The sequence below is a fragment of the Carettochelys insculpta genome, chromosome 29 (genome assembly GCF_033958435.1).
Source record: "Carettochelys insculpta isolate YL-2023 chromosome 29, ASM3395843v1, whole genome shotgun sequence".
In the NCBI taxonomy this organism is placed as follows: domain Eukaryota; kingdom Metazoa; phylum Chordata; order Testudines; family Carettochelyidae; genus Carettochelys; species Carettochelys insculpta.
The window spans coordinates 12850013-12869594 of record NC_134165.1 but is presented as its reverse complement, the minus strand read 5'-3'; the positions used below and the strand labels follow the sequence as shown (position 1 = coordinate 12869594).

The window sequence follows — 19582 nt, the reverse complement described above, 5'->3', positions numbered from 1 at the left end:
AGGGAGCCAAGCTCTTGCCTCTGGCCCTGTGGCGGTTGTCGGCACAGCTGATCACAGGCACCATTCCCCTCGACAGGCACTGCGATGCACAGAGTGATGCAGGCTAACGTATTTCCGCTTGGTTGCAGGGCACAGAACGCTGTACGTTGGGGTACGGATGCCTTTGGTGAGACAGAGCCATAGACACCACAGGACTCATGGCCAAAAGCACAGGAAACGTGACCGGGCGAAGGGAGCCATTCAGGAAGAAGAGCCGGGGTCTCATGGTAGGTAGGAAGGTTCGGGGCGCCAGCCTCAGGCCCTGCGCTTTGGGGGACCCTGTGGCAGCCATCCCATTGTCCTATGGAAGCAGAGCACGAGGGACTGGGAGAGAGTGCCTTGGAGCAGGGGAAGCTGCTGGATGGTTTCAGCTCCTGCCACTGTCTGCGTGTGTTGGGGGTGGGCAGCCTCTGCTCGTTCCCTGCACTTGGCCCCCTGGTATTCCACACTCCTCCAGTTTGTCTAGGTCTCCCTGGGCCCTACCCTGACCTTCCAGTGCCGGGGTGGTCAAACCACGGCTCTTTACTCAATGAAACCTGGCTCCTGTTCAGAGCCATGTTCCCAGACTGCTCACTGCTGCTCTGTGCCTGCGCCCCATGGAGGGAGAAGTGAGTGGCAGCAGCGCTGGTGCGACTCAGGTATTGAGTTAGACTAGGGGTGTGTGTGCTGGGGGTGCCTGGCTGTGGGGATGGGTGGGGGGTTGGGTTAGAGCAGGGGGATGGGAGTGCCTGGCTCTGTGGGAGGAGTGGGTGCATTGGATTAGAGTTGGCGGTTAGGGGTGCCTGGCTTTGCAGGAGGGGTGGGTGCATTGGGTTAGAGCAGGGGCTGGGGGTCCCTGGCTTTGCAGGAGGGGTGGGTGTCTTGGGTTAGAACAGGAGGTCTTTAGTAGCCAACCAGCAGACTATATTTTGTGTACTATATCTGTCTATCGATTGACCAATAGATAAAGAGAGAGTTCTGGATGAGAGAGGTTCAACGTGTACTTTTCCTTTTATTATTATTAATAACTTTACTATGCTGATAACATCTAGAAGTGCCAATCATGAGTTTAGAGCCCTCCTGTGCTGGGGCTGTACAAACATAAGGGTCCCTGCTCCAAAGAGCCTGTGCTCCTAATAATGCAGTATTTTACAAATCTAATACAGATTTATTACAGGTGCTGAATTTCCCAGTTTCTCAAGAGGTGCCTGAATCCTGCTCTGCCCCAGGCCCTACCCCCGACTCTACCTCTTCTCCCAAGGCTCCACCCACCCTGCCTCTTCCCATCATGTTCCACTCGCTGCCCTGAGCATGCCTCCTCTTATTCCTCCCCACCTTTCAACAGATGATCCGTGGGAGGTGGGAGGAGCTTGTGGGGAGTGCAAGGAGCTGATTGGTTGAGCTACTGGTGGGTGCTGCGCATCCACTAGTTGGCACCTATGAATTTTATATTTGGCTTCTGAGCCGGGGCTCAGTTTGAAACCGACTGTTACTGCTGTGATGTTTCAATCAGAAACTTAGAACAATGAGCGACCTCTTCCTGTTCAATGCGGTGGTTTTTAAACAGTGTGGCATGGTTGCAGCAGAGGCCTCTGTAATTCTTTGTTCATTAGACACCCCATCTCAGCGAGTTCAGTTCATCCTCGGGACAGAGGAGGACGAGGAGCATGTTCCCCACGATCTGTTCACGGAGCTGGATGAAATCTGTGTGAAAGAAGGGGAAGACGCAGAATGGAAGGAAACAGCAAGGTGAAACTAAGCGAGACACTCGACTGGCCCCAGGAAATGGAATGTGTTTCCCTGACCTTCCATCAAGTCATGTAGTCAGTGCCATTCCTTTGATCAGTATCGGAGGGGGAGCCAAGTTAGTCTGTATCTTCAAAAGCAGCAAGAAGTCCTGCGGCTTATAGATGAAGAGATGTTTTGGAGCATAAGCTTTCGTGGGCGAAGACCCGCTTCATCAGATGCATGAGTGGGCCGTTCAATACGGCTAACTCCTTTGATCGGTTGCCTCATGACACCACCTGCTGGGAGAAGAGACGCAGCCAGACAGGGCATTCACAGGGTATGTCTTCACTACCTGGAAGATCGACTCAGTCAGGATCCAAGTTACAGGGTTCAATTTTGCATGCCTAGTAGGGATGTGCTGAATCGAACTATCTGGGCTTGACAGTCTCAGGAGGAGTAAGGGAGGTCAATGGGAGAGTTTCTCCCGTCACCCACTCTCTGTGAGGTAAGGTAAGGCCAGATAAGTCAATTGTAGATAAGTCAATTCCAGCTACGCAATTGCCGTAGCTGGAATTGTGTATCTATAATGGACTTTAAGGTCTAGAGCAGACCGAGCTGTAGCTGTAGACTGTCATTTACAGAGTGTAGCTTGATAAAGCAGTGGGGGATGAAGATATGATGCAGATCCCTTATACTGAAGTATTCTTCTGCTTCTTCATGCCCCTTCTGTGTAACAGTAGCCTGGGAAAGAGTGAAAGACAGGAAACTTGTTATACAGCCATTGAGAGACAGGATGGACCAGGGATCAGCAAGTTAGCCTGGGTAGTGGGATGCCTGGGGTCCCATCCCTTGATCGGAGACAGGCTTGCTATGTGATCTTGGCAAGTCACTTAGTCTCTGTGGTTAGATGCAGGAATTCTGGGAGCAGGTCCTGCCAAATAAAAGGCATCTAATACAAGGGTTTGTATCTAAGGCTTGGTTTATACTAGGCAGGCAAATCAATTGCAGATATGCAATTCTAGCTACAGCAATTGTGAAACTAGAATTAATTTATCTGCAACTGAGTTACCTGACTGTCCTCACAGAGGAAGGTCAACAGGAGAACCTCCCTTACTCCTTGAGATCTCAAGGAGTACAGGGGTTGACTGCTGACCCCAAATAATTTGATTTTGCCCGTCTCTACCAGGTGCATGAAATCAAACTCGGGAAAATCAACACTGATTGGGTTGATCTTCCCTGTACTATAGACATACTCTCAGGCTCTCTTTCTAGTATAGTTTCTTTCTTCATCAGTTTCCCCATCTGTAGAATGGGGTTAGAAGCCTCACCTTATATCACAGGGTGATTGGAAGCTAAATACATTAAAAGCTGGGACAAACTTACGTGACCCAGGGGTGCTGCAAAAGGGAGAGTGAAGTCTGCTCTATAGCATTAACTAAGAACCAGCTGGCTTTTAATTCATGTAGTAGAGGCACATGGCTTTAGCTCCTAAGGTTGTAGGTTCATTTCCACCTGCTGATGACCTAGGCCTGCCAGCTTTACAAATAGAGATTGGGCTGGGGTGAACTGCTGGGAGGGGGTCTCCGAAGCTTGGAATGTGCTTCCTCAACTGAGGGAACATGTAACCCAGAAGCACTGCGAAAGAGAGGGTGAAGTTTGCTCCATATAAGGAGATACACATCTCATAGAACTGGAAGGGACTTCTGGAGGTCACCAAGTCTAATCACCTGATCTCTTGGCAGGACCAAGCACCATCTTTTTTTTTTTTTCCTTCCATTTGCCCCAGGTCCCTAAAGGGCCCCCTCAAGGGTTGAATTCACATTCTTGGTTTTAGCAGGCCAATCTAAGAGCAAATGGTGCAGGGCTTTAGCCCCCAAGAACCCAGGTTCAATTCTGTCTGCTGCTGTCCCTGGTTCATTGGTGTTACACTAAGGTAATGGGCACTGTATATGGTAAGACCATAAGAATGACCATACTGAGTCAGACCAAAGGTCCATCTAGCCCAGTATCCTGTCTGCTGACAGTAGCCAATGCCAGGTGCCCCAGAGGAGGTGAACCGAAGACAATGATCAAGCGACTTGTCTCCTGCCATCCATCTCCCGCCTTCGACAAAAGGCCAGGCACCATACCTTACCCCTTGCTAATAGCCATCTATGGACCTAACCTCCAAATATTTATCGAGCTCTATTTTAAACTCTGTTAAGAGTCCTGGTCTTCACGGCGTCCCCTGGCAAGGAGTTCCACAGGTTGACTGTGCACTGTGTGAAGAAAAACTTTCTTTTATTAGTTTTGAACCTGCTACCCATTAATTTCATTTGGTGTCCTCTAGTTCTTATATTATGGGAACAAGTAAATAACTTTTCTGTATTCACTTTCTCCACACCATTCATGATTTTATATACCGTCACAGGTGTGAGAGAATACTTTAAGGATTTTCAAAAACAAGAAGTCTTGTTGTTTTTGAAGATACAGACTAACTTGGCCACCTCTCTGATACTTTAAGGATTGTGAGACGTTTTGCTGCTGTGTTAAGAACATACGAATGGCCATCCTGGCTCAGAACAAGGCATCCATTCAGTGATCCATCACCTGTTGTCCAGTCCCAGCAGCTGATGTGGCCTGTGTAAAACAAACAGAAAATAGGTCCTTCAGCATGTTACTAGAGCTGGTGGGAATTTTTTCATTAGCTGCTTAAAAACCATGTGAAAATCAGAATGTGCATGTGGTCCCCTTCCCTTTCCTTTGAACCACTAATGAAGAGACACCAAACATCGCACACAGCTGTGTAGATAAGCAACACCTGCTTGTGTGTCTCTTCTCTGGAACTGCTCACTGCCTGGCCTGAGTGGTGTCCATTTACAATGCTTCTAGGTGGCTGAAATTTGAAGAGGATGTGGAGGACGGAGGGGAACGCTGGAGCAAACCCTACGTAGCGACGCTCTCCTTGCACAGCCTCTTTGAACTGAGGAGTTGCATCATGAATGGGACTGTCCTTCTGGATATGTGCGCCAACAGCATTGAGGAAATCGCAGGTACTTGCTCTCATGCATGATTTATCGGGCCATGCCCAAGAAAAAAAGATTCAAAGAATATCCTTCGTGCTTCTCTGAATGCAGCAAATTCTCTTTGCACCATCAAAACAAAAAGCAGTCAAGTAGCACTTTAAACACTAGCAAAATAGTTTGTTAGGTGAACTTTCGTGGGACAGACCCACTTCTTCAGACCATAGCCAGACCAGAACAGAGTCTGTTCCCCATGCCTCATTAGGATAACGTCACATGATTTGGAGTCCAGAAAACCATTCTTCCGGACTCCAAAAGGCTGTGTACAAGCGCAGCCCCGGGGGGAGGGTCTTCCGGAAGGAAGTCTTCCTTCCAGAGGCCCCTTCTTCCCAAAAATTTTCGGGAAGAAGGGGCCTCTGCAAGAAGGACTTCCTTCCGGAAGTGCCCCCGGCAGCCGCGCTTCTACACGGCGTTTTGGAGTCCGGAAGAATGGTCTTCCGGACTCCAAATCAGGTGACGTTATGCTAATGAGGCATGGGGAATTTGCATCCCCACCTCCTTAGCATATTTTGCTCCCTGTATTAGCATGAGACTTCCGAAGGAAGTGGCCTGTGTAGAAGCGGCCACAGAGTGATTCCAAAATAGCTTATTTCAAAATAATGCTGCTACACACAAAAATGCATTTTGAAATCGCTCTTAGCGATTTCAAAATATGTTGTCTAAACACAAAGAGACTATTTCAAGAAAGAGTCATTAGATGCATTATAGCTTATTTTGAAATAGGCGCTATTCCCTTTCTTAACAGCACCTGTTTCAAAATAGGCACTATTCCTCGTGAAATGAAGTTTACCAATTTCAAAATAAGGTGGCCGCTACTTCAAATTAGCATTTGTGTCATGTAGATGCTAGACTGGTTATTTCAAAATAACGTCTGTTCTTTTGAAATAACTGTGCTGCAGAGGCCTGCCCTTATTCTGGGTTAAGAGCATCCACGCAAGGAGTTCATGAGGAATAGTTAATCCTCCTTAAATTCATGCCCCAATCTTATTTTGGATTAACTTTCATGTAGGGACAAATTCTAATTTCAAATTAATTTAATCCATTTCCAGAATAGATTGAGAGCACTCAGAATAAATCAGAATAGCCAGTTTGGAATAACTGCTTCAGTAGATAAAACCTTAGTGTGGAAGTTAGATACTGCTGCTTTTTATATTCAGGGCCTAGATTATTATTCAATATGTAAATAAGATCTAAATTTGAAAGCTGAGGTTCCTTTGGCAGATGACCAAGTAATACATTTCCATTGAGGAGATAATGGAGGGTAGTTGAGAAAGCAGCTTTGTAGATGTTATTTTTGATTGGCAGGTCTCCATTCAAACTCTTTCAAGGTCTGATGATGTCAGAGCTGTTCTTAGCACATTCCTTCCCGAGGGCTGCCAGTTACAGTCAATTATGCAAGAAACCTCGGGGAAATCTTGCATTCTAGACTGACTGTCATTTGGTGAGGTATGTAGAGTAATGCAGTCGGGTCAGATCAGGAAAGAAAACTGCATTACCTGGAAGGGGGAGTAATAAATGCATTAGCAAAGTGGTGAATCAGCATTTTGCTTAGATGTTTTAGCAAAGAAAAATTCCTGCCAGCCATTGAAAGGCAAAAAATGATGGGTACGCACAGCAGCCGGGAATGTGCTTCTCTGGGTGGTTGGACAGAGGTGTGCTAGCTCTGCTTGAGTGAGTTGTGAGAATAAAAGCTCAATCCCTGAGTATCTACTCAGACAGCTAGTTTGAGCCACTGCCCATGCTACCACAGACACACTGCTCCTAGCTCATGCAGAACCAGCATGTATCCATCTACCCATGCTAGGAAATATGCCCCCAGCAGCTGTGCAGGCATTCCCAAAGGCATATTAACAATGCTGCAAAGGTTTCTCTAAGTAAGGTTGCCTCGGCGTTGGCTGTGTCATCCTGTGGTTACAGTGCTATTGTACAAAATATGCAGGATGACAAAAGAGTCTTCCCTGGAAGCTGAGCACTTGGGTGACCCCCAGGAGAGATTCAGGTGCCGCCCAGCTGATTAGCAGAGTGCTGGCAGGATGTGCTTCTACTGGTGGTGCCCATGTGCACACGTTTTGGTGCACATTACAAAATTTATTCTGCACATGGATGGAAAAAAATAGACGTACCATTGGACAGAAGTCCCGATTTTATTCAGGGCTCTTATATCGGTGCCTATTAGCCCCCCACTTCCTGTCCTGTTTTCTTGCACGTTTTCTGTCGATAACCCTCAAGCTACGTAACCTCCTTCTAAGCTCACCGTGGGCTGTGAACGTTACACGAGGGACTAGGTGTTGTTCCACTGCTTCAGTGCTGGCTGTCTGGGGCTGTAGCAATTCTAGGAGTGAATATCAGCCCCATGGAAGGTATAGGAGTCTCACTCTCTCTTGCTCAGTGTTGTGAAAGCCAGTTTCCTGCTCTCAGCACGATTGCAATACGAACATTGGGGATTGCAATGTGAACAATGAGGGGGAAGGATGAGTTAGTGTTAAAGGCACTTCACCAGGAAATGAGAGGAGAGGGTTTAATTCTATCTCAGGCACGGACTTGATGGTGGGACGTGAGCTCACATTCCCCATGTGTGAAATGGGGATAATCTTTCCCCACCTGATGGGGAGGTTGTAGAGTTGAAATTCGGTGATCGTGAGAGCCATGAAATCATTCTGAGCAAAGCGCTAAACAAGAATAGTTTGATGACATGTTTACCTCTGTTTGTGGTACTTCTATGGCCTGCTTTACTGTGAGCCTCTCCCACTAAGTTGGGGGACAAGTCTTTAGCAGTGGGCAGCTTAGGGTTGCCCACTTCCCAGCATCCAAATAGAACTGGGGGCGCCGAGCACCTACCACTCCTGAATGAATTTATCCTCACAACTCTCCTGGGAGGTAGAATAATGCTATTATCCCATTTTACAGGTGTAACTGAGGCATTGGGAGACTTGACCAAGTCACACAGGAAGTGTGTGGCAGAGTAGAGACATAAACTCTGTCCTGGGATAGTGGCCTAATCAGTGTACCACCTATCCAATTAGCTCATACTCGTAGCATGTAGATACTCATCAGCAGCAATATCTACGTGTTGCAAGCTTGAGAATTTTTTGTTTTTGTTTTTGTGTTTTCCCCAGATATGATCCTGGATCAGCAAGAACCAAGAAGCGAGTTTGATGAAAGCATGAGACAGAGAATCCGGGATGCCCTCTTAAAAAAGCATCACCATCAAAACGAGAAGAAGAGGAACAACCTCCTTCCGATTGTCCGCTCTTTTACTGACGTCAGCAAGAAGCAGTCAGATCCACACTTACTAGACAAAACAGGTGAGGATTTCTGCCGTCAGACAGCCTGAGGGGGGATTTTCCAGAAGGTGTATGTCATCTGGGAGCATGAGTGCCAGCTGACATATCCACGATTTTGCTTAAAAACAAAACGAAATGAAAAGTTGGGTTTTAGCATCATGATTAGACCTGAATGCTGAAGGAACAACCGATGTTTCGGTTTGCTGGCAGTTCTGAAAACCTGAAAAACAATCATTGTGGGTTGAACACAGAATGGAATATTTTGATATTTTTGGCCAATTAAAAAAGTTGAAAAAACTCCCCTCATTTCAGATCATACGAAGAACTCCATTTCAATTTTAAGAATTTAAAAGTAATAGTAAAGGAAATTTCTAAACCCAGTATTGTTTGGACGCTACATAATGAAATTGTTTGGTTTTGAAAATGACGAAGTGAAACTTTGCAATTCTGTTGTTTTTTTTTCTCGAGGTGAGCAATACCGCAAACCAGATGCGAATCCCTAACGTTTGTTCATGTCGCCGAATCTGCTTTTTTTGTTTTTTTGCCAAAAAAAAGTTACTGTCAAAATTTTTTTCCTACTTCTCATTGTGAAGCTACATGACTGGTACTTGTGACTCCTTAGCGTTCACGTGCTGCTGATTGCTCTGCCACAAATGTCGTCGGTTAGGGTTATATTAGCGAGTTTTGTTGAGAAAATGGGTTTTGTTGAGAAAACAGAGTGCACGTGTACACACAAAGTGCCTTTTGTCAACAGCCTATGGACAAAACCCAGCACCTTCCCCGACAGGGTTCTGCTTCTCCATTATGGCTACATCTACACAGTGTGTGGCTGCTGGCAGGGTCATGCAAATGAGGCACTCATTTACAAACCATACACCTCATTTGCATGCTCTCGCGTGATCACTTTCCCGGCAGAGGCTTCAGTTGCCACAAAACAAGCCGTGAAGAGGCGGGGTCTGTCAACCCGACCCCCTTGTCGACAGCTCCATATCCCTGATTAAAATGTTTTGGGAAGTTTGGGAGCTGTTTACATGTTTGTTCTTGTGTCTTTTTAGCTAATGGGAGCGGAGCGTGACTACTTAGCATTTGTGCAAATGCAGAACTGATCAAGTCCTCACACAGTGGGACCGATGGCCACCGCAGGTCTTGGAACAAGGTGGTTCCTTGCCCAAGAAGGGGTGGGGCCTTTAGTAGAAAGGGCGGGGCTTATAGTAGAAAGGGCGGGGCCTAGGACAGTCAGCTCTCGGCACTGCTTGGATTGTGGCATTGCCCAGCCTCCTTCCCCGAGAGCTGTGGAGAAGCACAGCAGCTCTGTCATGACACTTCAGAGGGACCTGGAGCTCCGAGTCCCTTTGAAATGCTGGGCCCCTGTGCAACTAGCCTCTTTGCCCACCCCACCCCCATCAGTGGGCCTGAATTTACAAGTCCCAACTACTCTCCTGCAGCTGGGCGTGTGGCCACAAATGGTGCTGAGTAGACAAGTTTCCTTGAGCTTTCTGACATCTTTTCCTTCCAGCAATGCACACGCTGGCTCCTCAGCCTGGCACAGCCAGTCTAGAAGTTAAAAATGGAGCGACCCACGACACCAGTCCTATGGATTTAAGCAAGGTGAGATGCTCCGAGAAGCTGTGTCAGTCCAGGTAAATTCAAGCAGTTTGCTTAACCCGACAGGCCCTGAGCGGTGTTTCTCATAAGCTGTGCGCTTGGGCAGCCACTCATGAGAGATTCAGATGCTGCTCAGCTGATGAGCAGAGTGCCCACAACTAGGTTTTATGCTTCTACTGGTGGCACATGCCTTGGTGCACGTAAAATTATTGTGCATCTGGGTGGTAAAGTCCTCACATTGATGGGAAAGAGTAGAGGGAACGCTGGTGCCGAGAACTTGAAAATTTGTCCATGACTTCTTATAGCTCGGTTTGTCCCGTAGCTTGGGCCATGTTGGCTTACCCATTTGTCCCCTGAAATCAACTGTTGACATGTGATGCTTATTTCACAGGAGAGGATGTGCTGGAATAATTATATTGATTTAAACCGGCTCAATGTTAGAGCTTGGTGATTTCAAGAAAAATAGAAAATTAGCAAAAAATTTTTCTGAGAGGTAAAACTCTTCCTTATTTTGAATTGAATTTGGGAAATAGTTTCAACTGAAAAAAAAGTTTTTTTTTGTTTTTTTTTTTAATCAAAATACCCCCAAATGCCCCAAAACAAAAGCAAAAATACCACGAAAAACTTTTCTTTGCAGTTGATATCAAAACAAAAAACCAGTCAAGTAGCACTTTAAAGATTAACAAAATAATTATTCGGTGATGAGATTTTCTGGGAGAGACTCACTTCTTCAGATCATAGCCATGCCAGAACAGACAGACTAACATGGCTATCTGTCTGTCACTGTTCATCTTTGTAGTTGAGTAAAGCATTTTTGGGTGAGCTGAAATGAAATGAAAACACTTCATTTCAGATCAACCAAGATGTTTTCTTTGCCTGAAGCAATTTTTTTCATTTTTTGTTTCATTAAAAATATCAAAAACATTCACTGTTTGCCATGAACCTAACTGAATTTGGTATCAGATTTTTTTGTGTCCCTTTCTGCTTTTGCGAACATAATATCAAATATGTCTTTTCCTTAAATAGTAACAAAATAACTTTGTAAACAAGTGCTAAGGCATATTTATAACAGCACAACTGCCTCTGTGCCCCTGGTGAATCAATTTAACTATGGCTGGGTCTACGTGTGCCCCTTCCTTTCGAAAGGGGCATGTTAATGAGTGGGTTTGAAAGATGCTAATGTGGCGCTGCAATGAATATGCAGCACCTCATTTGCATAATGTCGGCCGCAGCAATTCGAAAGTGTGGCTTTTCGAGTCGCGCACCGCTCGTGGAGACGGGACCTTCCGAAAGGCCCCCCCGAGTTTTCGAAAGCCCTTCTTCAGATCACCAGATAGGAAGAAGGGCTTTCAAAAACGGGGGGTGGATCCTTTCAGAAGGTCCCGTCTCCACAGGCGGCGGGCGATTCAAAAAGCCACACTTTCGAATCGCCGTGGCCGCCATTATTCTAATGAGGCGCTGCGTATTCATTGCAGCGCCTCATTAGCATCTTTTGAGCCCACTCATTAACATGCCCCTTTCGAAAGGAAGGGGCACGTGTAGACACAGGGTATTTCTGGAGAAAGACCCCCCACCAAAATAACTAAACCAATAAAATACCTGTGTAGAGAGCAGGCCTGACAGGAGCTGTTACTGATCTGACGCTGTAATTCCTAATGGTCTGAAAATTATTTCTTCCTCACCAGGCAGAACTTCATTTCATGAAGAAAATTCCAACCGGAGCCGAAGCTTCCAATGTTTTAGTGGGGGAGCTGGATTTCCTTCTTCGCCCTGTGGTGGCTTTTGTGCGTTTGACACCAGCTGTGCTTCTCTCAGGCATGACAGAAGTCCCGATCCCGACGAGGTAAGGATGTTACAAAACAATTCACTTTTCTAAAATTAAAACTATTTTAAACATTGCAATTAATATAGCTACAAATCAGATTAAAAAATTCTGTGGAAAATCCGAGTGCACTCAGGACAGCTTTTCTCTTCGGCTTTTTATCAGCTCATTGCAAAGGTTTATGTTTCACATGGAAGTATAGTTGTTACAGGCACAATATGCTTAACCTACATCTGCACGAGAGGCTTTTCCTGGCAAAACTGGGCTTTGGTCAGGAAAAACCATGGAGCATCTACATGCAAAATGCGCTTTGTCGACAGTTTGTCAACAAAACATGGAACATCTGCCAGCAGCATTACAGCTCTCCCCATTCAGGTATAGCACCTCTCTTGACAGTGTTCTATCAGCAACACAGCCATGTAGACACTCCAGGGCCCTTTTGTTGACAGACAGGCCTTCTGGTTCACTGGGCAGCCCCGTTTGCAGAGCTTCCGGTCAGCCGTTCTGTCGAGAGAGGGCCGGTCAGTCTGGCTGCTCTCTGTCAACAGAGTGGGTTGCTCTTCCGATCGGCTTTTATGTGCAGACGCAATCTGTCGACTGAAGTTGTGCTGGGAATTCTCTTCTGGCAGTGATTTCTGTCGACAGAGGATTCTCGTGTCGATGTACGCTTAAAGTTTGAGCCCTCTGCAGATACAAAATTTGTATTTGCATCTGCAGCCAAAAAAATGATCCGCGGATATCCACATCCGCACCTGCAGATGCGGATGCCTTTGGATATAAAGTGGATATCCACAAATTTGCAGGGTTCTAGATGCAAAATTTGCCTTTGCTTCCATATCCCCAGATGAGCCGTTGTTCTCTGCATTCACAGCAGCGGAGGCAGGTACCCACCAATATAAAGGGGATCTCTGAGGATTTGCAGGGCTCACCTTAAAGGAGAGATTTTCTGAGGCATTGGCTTGCTCCTATTGCGCCTCCATGAGCATTGTGCGCTCACTCCTGCGTGCAGACACCTCATATCCTTTTGGAAACTTCAGGCTGTTTCTTTTCGCTCTTTATCCCCACTTTAAAGGGTCCCAATTTAAAAGCATTTTTTCTCTGTTTTCTGTGGCCAGGTTCTTATTTATCTTGCTGGGACCAGTAGGGAAAGCACATCAGTACCATGAGATTGGCAGGTCAATGGCTACTCTGATGACAGATGAGGTACAGTGTGCAACAAGTGACAGTTTCATCTCTTCTCCTTTGCATTTGCTTGTTTTCTGTCCTCTTCAAAATTATTCTCTCTTTCTCTTTTTCTCAGCCCAGGGTTCTAGGTCATGTACCCGTCTGTTTCCATTCTAATCAGATGAACAGGGCTGAATTAACCTAGGAGCTGAAGGGACAGCAGCCCAGGGCCCTGGGTTTAGCACAGTGCCTGCCAAGCCATTTAATCTAGCCCATGACAGGAGGAGAGCTTTGAACACTGTCCCCGCCCCCAGCAAAATCTATCTGTTGCTGTTGGCTGGAAGCGGGCCAATGGCCTCAGTCCCTAGCTCTGAGCCTCAGTTTCCCCTTCCTAGGCTAAGCGTATCTAACCTTTACTCTCTTATGTGTAGGTTTTCCATGATGTGGCTTATAAAGCGAAAGACCGGGGTGACCTCGTAGCTGGTATTGATGAATTCCTGGATCAGGTGACGGTATTGCCTCCTGGAGAATGGGATCCATCAATTAGAATTGAACCTCCGAAATATGTACCTTCCCAGGTAGGTCACATTTTTCATGTCCAGAGCGAGGCAGGGACTAGAACGGCTGACTGGGATGCCTGAGCAGGAACTGTATGGGTGAGATCCCTGTTGAGCAGTGTGTCGTATGGGAGAGAGCTCAGGATTGGGGACTTGAGACCTGAGTTTTGCTCATGGCTCTGCAACTGTCACTCCTTCATTGGGCAAGTCACGTCTCGGCTCTCTGCGTCAGTTTCCCCATCTTTAAAAGGGGGTCCTAGGACTTCTCTAGCTGGCAGAGGGCTTGTGAGCGGCGCGGCTGCATCAGTATAGGTGTGCCACTGCAGTACTCTGTGTGTGGACCTGCGTGTAGACCAGTGGTTCGAGACCCGTGGCCCAGATAGTGCACAGCTGTGGCCCAGATGCATGCTAAAGGCTGCCACGCCCTCATGCTGGGGTCTGGGCTGCCTAGCCCGGTGCATTGGGGATGGTGATAGCAGTGGGCCCCGTAGCATCAGGCATTTGGGTTTCGGGGCTGCTGCCCAGCCCCACGGGGTCTGGGGCTGACATCTGGCTCCACAGGGCCAGGGGTTTGGGTGCTGCCTGGCCCCACAGGGTCAGCGTTGGGGCTGCTGCTCAGCCCTACAAGGTCCAGAGTTGGCGTTGGGGTTGCTGCCCAGCCCCAGAGGTTCCTGCTGTATGACCCCCCCAGGACTCCACTGCTGGCACCACTCTGTGGAGGGGTCTCTGGGTGGGAGGCATTAGGCACAAGAGTCTGGGGAGGAAAGTGTGGAGGGGGGGCACTGTAGTTCTCATCCTGCGGCCCAGGTAACACCTTGTGGGCTGCAAAAATACCACTGCCTTAGACCCAAGCCTGCAAATGCTTATGCACAAAGTTGTGATAGGGTACTGTGGGACCCCAACTGTCTGGGCATAGGTCCTGTTGGGATGCCAACCCCCTGAGCATCGGCCCATTTGGTGCTGTGGCTAATCCACCCCTGCTCACCCAGGAGTGTCACTTTGTGTGTGCAACGCCATTGACCGCATAAAATTAACTGCATGCATCAGTGTGTGCAAGGTCAACACCTTAGGATAGTGTACAGGATTTGGGTGGTATCCCTTTTAATAGTTTGGTAGCTCCCTGCTAGAGCTTTCTACTCCAACAGAAGCCAGCAGAACATATACCAGTTTGCATATGTAGCTAGAGTTATGCTCGTGGGAATACAGCCCAATTCCTGCATGCTCCTCTAAGCATGGAAACGTGTCTCATTATCAGCTGCATGGGACTGAGAAGCACACGCCACTAAGCTCTCTCTCTTGGATTTCTGTTTTAACAGAAGAAGCGGAAGACGCCAGCTGTCCATAATGGCACTACTTGCCATGCTGAGCCAGAACAGCACAGCGGACCCGAACTTGAAAGAACGGGAAGGTTGGTTCAACCAGTTTTAACATTCATATCCCGCTCCTTAAAGTTCACCCTTGAGTGTTGCAAATATTATAGATTTTTTTTGGTTGCTTGGCACTTGCCTTTTCATTGTGTGTTTGTATAGCTCTTAATCCAAAAGGTGTTCTGGCATGTTATGATAAAACAAATAAATAATAATTTTTAAAAGGGAAAAAAAGTTTCAGGTCGACCGCAAACCTTTCATTTTCTCCATGACTGTCTGGCAAATAGAAAAGGCTAGAAAATAAATTCTGGGTTGAATGAAATGTTCTTTTTGTTTAACTTGAAGTAATTTTTTAAAAACTTTTTGAATTTCTTAGAAAGGAAAGTGAAGGAGAATTCTAAACAAAATGTGTTTTTCAATTGAAAAATCAAACTATTTTTTTGAAAAAATACATGTCACATCTTATAGAGCTGGAAGGGACCTTGAGAGGTCATAAGGTCCAGTCCCCTTGCCTGGACTAAGCACCCTTTCTTTAAAAAAAACAAACAAACTCATGTCCTTAAATGACCCCCTTAAGGGTTGAGCTCACAAGCCTGGTCTTAGCAGGCTAGGGCACAAACCACTGAGCTATCCCTCCCCCTGTAATTTGTTTGCCACAGTTCCCTAAATGGCCCCCTCATGGGCTGAACTCAACACGGCGTTTAGCAGGTCAAACCACTGAGCCGCCCCTTTCTTCCCCATGGTCTCTTGAGGAGAGAAATGGATCTGTGTGAATCAATACTTTTGCAGAGACCGCTCTAATACTGAGAGGTGTATTATAGCTAAATAATTAATGGAGAAGGTGCCCAGTGGATGGTACTCCAGTCTAGGTAGAGTACAGGTTGAACATCTCCAGTCTGGCATCCTCAGGACCTGACTGGTACCGAACAAGAGAATTTTTCAAGCATAAGGGGCCAATGACAGAGGGGCTGGCCTGTTTACTACTGGTAGCACACGTTAGCTGTGTCTACACGTGCACGCTACTTCGAAGTAGCGGCACTAACTTCGAAATAGCGCCCGTCGCGGCTACATGCGTCGGGCGCTATTTCGAAGTTAACTTCGACGTTAGGCGGTGAGACGTCGAAGTCACTAACCTCATGAGGGGATCGGAATAGCGCCCTACTTCGACGTTCAACGTCGAAGTAGGGACCGTGTAGATGATCCGCGTCCCGCAACGTCGAAATTGCCGGGTCCTCCATGGCGGCCATCAGCTGGGGGGTTGAGAGATGCTCTCTCTCCAGCCCCTGTGGGGCTCTATGGTCACCATGGGCAGCAGCCCTTAGCCCAGGGCTTCTGGCTGCTGCTGCCGCAGCTGGGGATCCATGCTGCATGCACAGGGTCTGCAACCAGTTGTCGGCTCTGTGGATCTTGTGTTGTTTAGTGCAGCTGGGTCTGGGAGGGGCCCTTTAAGGGAGCGGCTTGCTGTTGAGTCCGCCCTGTGACCCTGTCTGCAGCTGTGCCTGGCACCCTTATTTCGATGTGTGCTACTTTGGCGTGTAGACGTACCCTCGCAGCGCCTATTTCGATGTGGTGCCGCGCAACGTCGAAGTTGAACATCGACGTTGCCAGCCCTGGAGGACGTGTAGACGTTATTCATCGAAATAGCCTATTTCGATAAGCTATTTCGATGTTGGCTTCACGTGTAGACGTAGCCTCTATGAACAGTGATATCTGGCATGGCTATGCTAATGAGCCCTGGGAATATGCTAATGAGCAGCCAATTGCAAGACTGCTCATTAGCATGAAGCTGCCAGCACGAGGGCTCTGTGTAGACCCTGCAAAAAATGCATTTTGAAATAATACTTAGCTCTTTCAAAATACAGCATCCACACACTAAGGCTTATTTCAAAATAGGCTCTGATCCCTGTCTTAACAGTGCCTATTTCGAAATAGCTATTCCAAAATAGGCTCTATTCCTTGTGAAATGAGGTTTACCAATTTCGAAATAAGCCTGCATTCTGAACTCCTCATCCCCTGCCCTACCCCAGAGCAATGATTTCTATGAACAACAAAACTTATTTGAGTTAAGGACCTGAACAATGCCAGGTAAGTCTTCTAGTTTAAAATACAGCAGCAGTGGATAGAACATTAGACTGCAACTAGTGAGACCTGGGTTCTCTTTGGTGACCTGAGCAAGTCATTTTCCATCCCGGTACCTCAGTTTTCCCATCTGTAAAATGGCATTTCTGACACTTGCCTCCTATCTAAAACCCTTCAAGATCTGATGGCAAGCTTTGGAGCTTGGCATTATTTGGTTATGGTTACTGTCAGGGCAAGGTGTAGGGTTGCTTGCGACCAAGAAAATTTACAATACGGCATTGCTTCTGCCTCTGTTTAAAAAGGAAAATGTGCCATTCCTATCCCTAGTGGGGAAGAAAAATCTCCTTTTGTTTTCTATTTGCAGGCTCTTTGGCGGTTTGATCTTGGATGTGAAACGAAAAGCTCCTTGGTTCTGGAGTGACTTCAGAGATGCTCTGAGCCTGCAGTGTTTGGCGTCATTCCTCTTCCTGTACTGTGCCTGCATGTCCCCCGTGATCACCTTTGGGGGACTCCTTGGGGAAGCGACTGACGGGCAAATAGTAAGAATATTCTTTTTCTCTAATGTGTAATGAACGACTCCAGGACAATTAGTTACAGCTGAGAAAATAAAATGAACACCACCAGAAACAGGCATAGCATTTCACTGTTGTTAATATGTTCGGGAGTCTATTGATTTGCCATCTGCTAATTGAGCTATTCAGGGAGCAAGTTTTTATTTATTTTTTTAAATGAAAGCTGAGATTCTCACGCAATCACCTGACTCTGGGAACTGGGGCTTTAAGGAAAACCACCAAGTACCATGAGGCTTCTGATGAAGTCGTGAGTGTTGACAGCACTGATGAGCGGAACTATATGGGTTCACATCAGCAATGCCGTTGGCCTATGGAATTCCAGGGCTGTGTCTAAACTGTGGGGAAGTGTTGGCAAACGATACACAAATTGTGCACACGTTGTGTTATCTTTTGCCGACATTTCTGTCAAGAGAGGCTTTTCCTCCATTTGGCCTGCACACACGGGGCTAAAAGTCAGAAAAACCCCTTCTGTCGAGACATCCCTTCTGCCTCGTGGAACGAGGTGTGCAGAGAAGTTGACAGAATGCTCCCGACATGGCAGACCTCCTCCCAGAGATCTGCAGTCTGGACGCACTCTGCGTACAAGGCTTCTGTCGACAGAAGCCTGCAGTCTACATATATCCCAAGGCATGTGCGGCTTATGCTTTGGGCATGGTAGTGCGGCATACCTTTCAACGTGACATTTGCAAAGTTGTTATTCCACAGAGCTGCCTGGTCAGACTGGGTAGGCGAATAAGACGACCCTGGCAGAGTCATTGCTATTTAAAATTAAGATCTTGCTGTAGGCTGGATGGGAATCATGGATAACAGGGTGATGGGTGTCCATGTGAAACTCTACAGGAACATCAGGCCTGCTGGCAGGGAGCTGGACGGAGGGGTGGGGGCAGTTGCCCCAGGGCCCAGTTGGCTAGGTGGCGGTCTCTTGAAAATAATCACCTGCATTCTCCAATGAGCCCACATACAGGGCTCTGGCAGCGTATACTCACCTTAAAGTGAATATCCCCATCTTATGCACTGGGAGAGAAGTTTAAAGTGGATTTAGTGTAAATGAGATTCAGACCCAATGGGTGCGTCTACACTAGGAACTATCTTCAAAGTTAACTTTGAAGTTAGGAGCTACTTTGAAGTAGCCTGCAGAGAGTCTACACACATTTTCCCCTAGTTTGAAGTTAAATGAACCCAACTTCAAAGTCCTTACTCCATTCCCAGGAATGGAGTAGTACCCAAAAGACATCCTGTATGGCGAGCTAGCCTCTGGCAAAAGACCTCCTGGATGCCCCCAGTTGCGCTACAAAGATGTTCGCAAGAGGGACCTCAGGGAGGTAGACATCAAGCCGGACAGCTGGGAGGAGCTGGCAGACGATCGCAGCAGATGGAGGCAGGACTACACAAGGGCCTTCAGAAGAGTGAGATGAGGATCAGACAGCTAGCAGAGGAGAAGTGAGCCCACAGAAAGCACAGTAAGGGCCTGCCAGACACCCATTACACATGCAACAGATGCAGCAAGGACTGTCACTCTCGTGTGGGCCTTCACAGTCACACTCGACGCTGCAAATGATGATTCCAAATGGAGCTACGAAGGGCGCGATCCATAGTCTACGTAGACTGAAGGATGCTTACTAGTCGTGCCCTACTTCAAAATTTAACTTCGAAGTAAGGTGTGTGTAGACACTCAAGTAAACAACTTCAAAGTTATTTTGTAGTGTAGACACAGGCAATGCGTATTAAACATAGAGAAGGAGGAATATTCATATGTTGCTTGTTGTTGTTACTTTAACTTCAGAGCGCAATAGAATCCTTATTTGGAGCATCAATGACGGGAGTTGTTTACTCTCTGTTCGCCGGACAGCCCCTCACCATCTTAGGAAGTACCGGACCAGTGTTGGTGTTTGAAAAGATTTTATTCAAGTTCTGCAAGTAAGGCTGTGTGCTCTTCCAAATGTGCAGAATTGACCCAGGTGGGCAGGTGGCAGAATAAATAACAGGGAAAATGTGGTTTTTTTTGAAAGAAAGAGCAAATGTAAAATGCAATTTTATTTCTTTATTGCAAATAAAACATTGCTGCTTTCACGAGTGATGATATTAGACTGGAATGGAGTATTGCAGATTTAATGAGAACTAGAATGGTGAACAGTACACTGACTTTAAGGAGCCTTGGATGTCTTGCTCACGTGCTTAAAAGTTACATGAATTCTCCAGTTCTTATTCCCTATCCTCAAATGCTTGTTTGTCTCATCCACCTCTTATGGTCTGTCTTTTAAGTTTGGACCCTGGAACCACTTAGGTACATGCTTAACTTTAAGCATATAACTAGTATGTCTGAT

At 46.8% G+C, this 19582-nt stretch overlaps 1 protein-coding gene across 2 annotated transcripts in view; it reads left to right on the top strand.

Moving 5' to 3' along the window:
* SLC4A8 (solute carrier family 4 member 8) overlaps positions 1-19582 on the top strand; it is a 70946-nt gene that overhangs the window by 29161 nt on the left and 22203 nt on the right. For both annotated transcript variants that reach the window (XM_074980317.1, XM_074980316.1), the window contains 11 exons: positions 129-266; positions 1632-1767; positions 4618-4778; positions 7925-8113; positions 9609-9700; positions 11383-11540; positions 12635-12722; positions 13115-13261; positions 14557-14648; positions 17051-17225; positions 19042-19175. In XM_074980317.1, coding sequence (XP_074836418.1) covers positions 158-266; positions 1632-1767; positions 4618-4778; positions 7925-8113; positions 9609-9700; positions 11383-11540; positions 12635-12722; positions 13115-13261; positions 14557-14648; positions 17051-17225; positions 19042-19175 — 1481 coding nt within the window. In that variant the 5' untranslated portion in view covers positions 129-157. The remainder of the gene's footprint in view (positions 1-128; positions 267-1631; positions 1768-4617; positions 4779-7924; positions 8114-9608; positions 9701-11382; positions 11541-12634; positions 12723-13114; positions 13262-14556; positions 14649-17050; positions 17226-19041; positions 19176-19582) is intronic.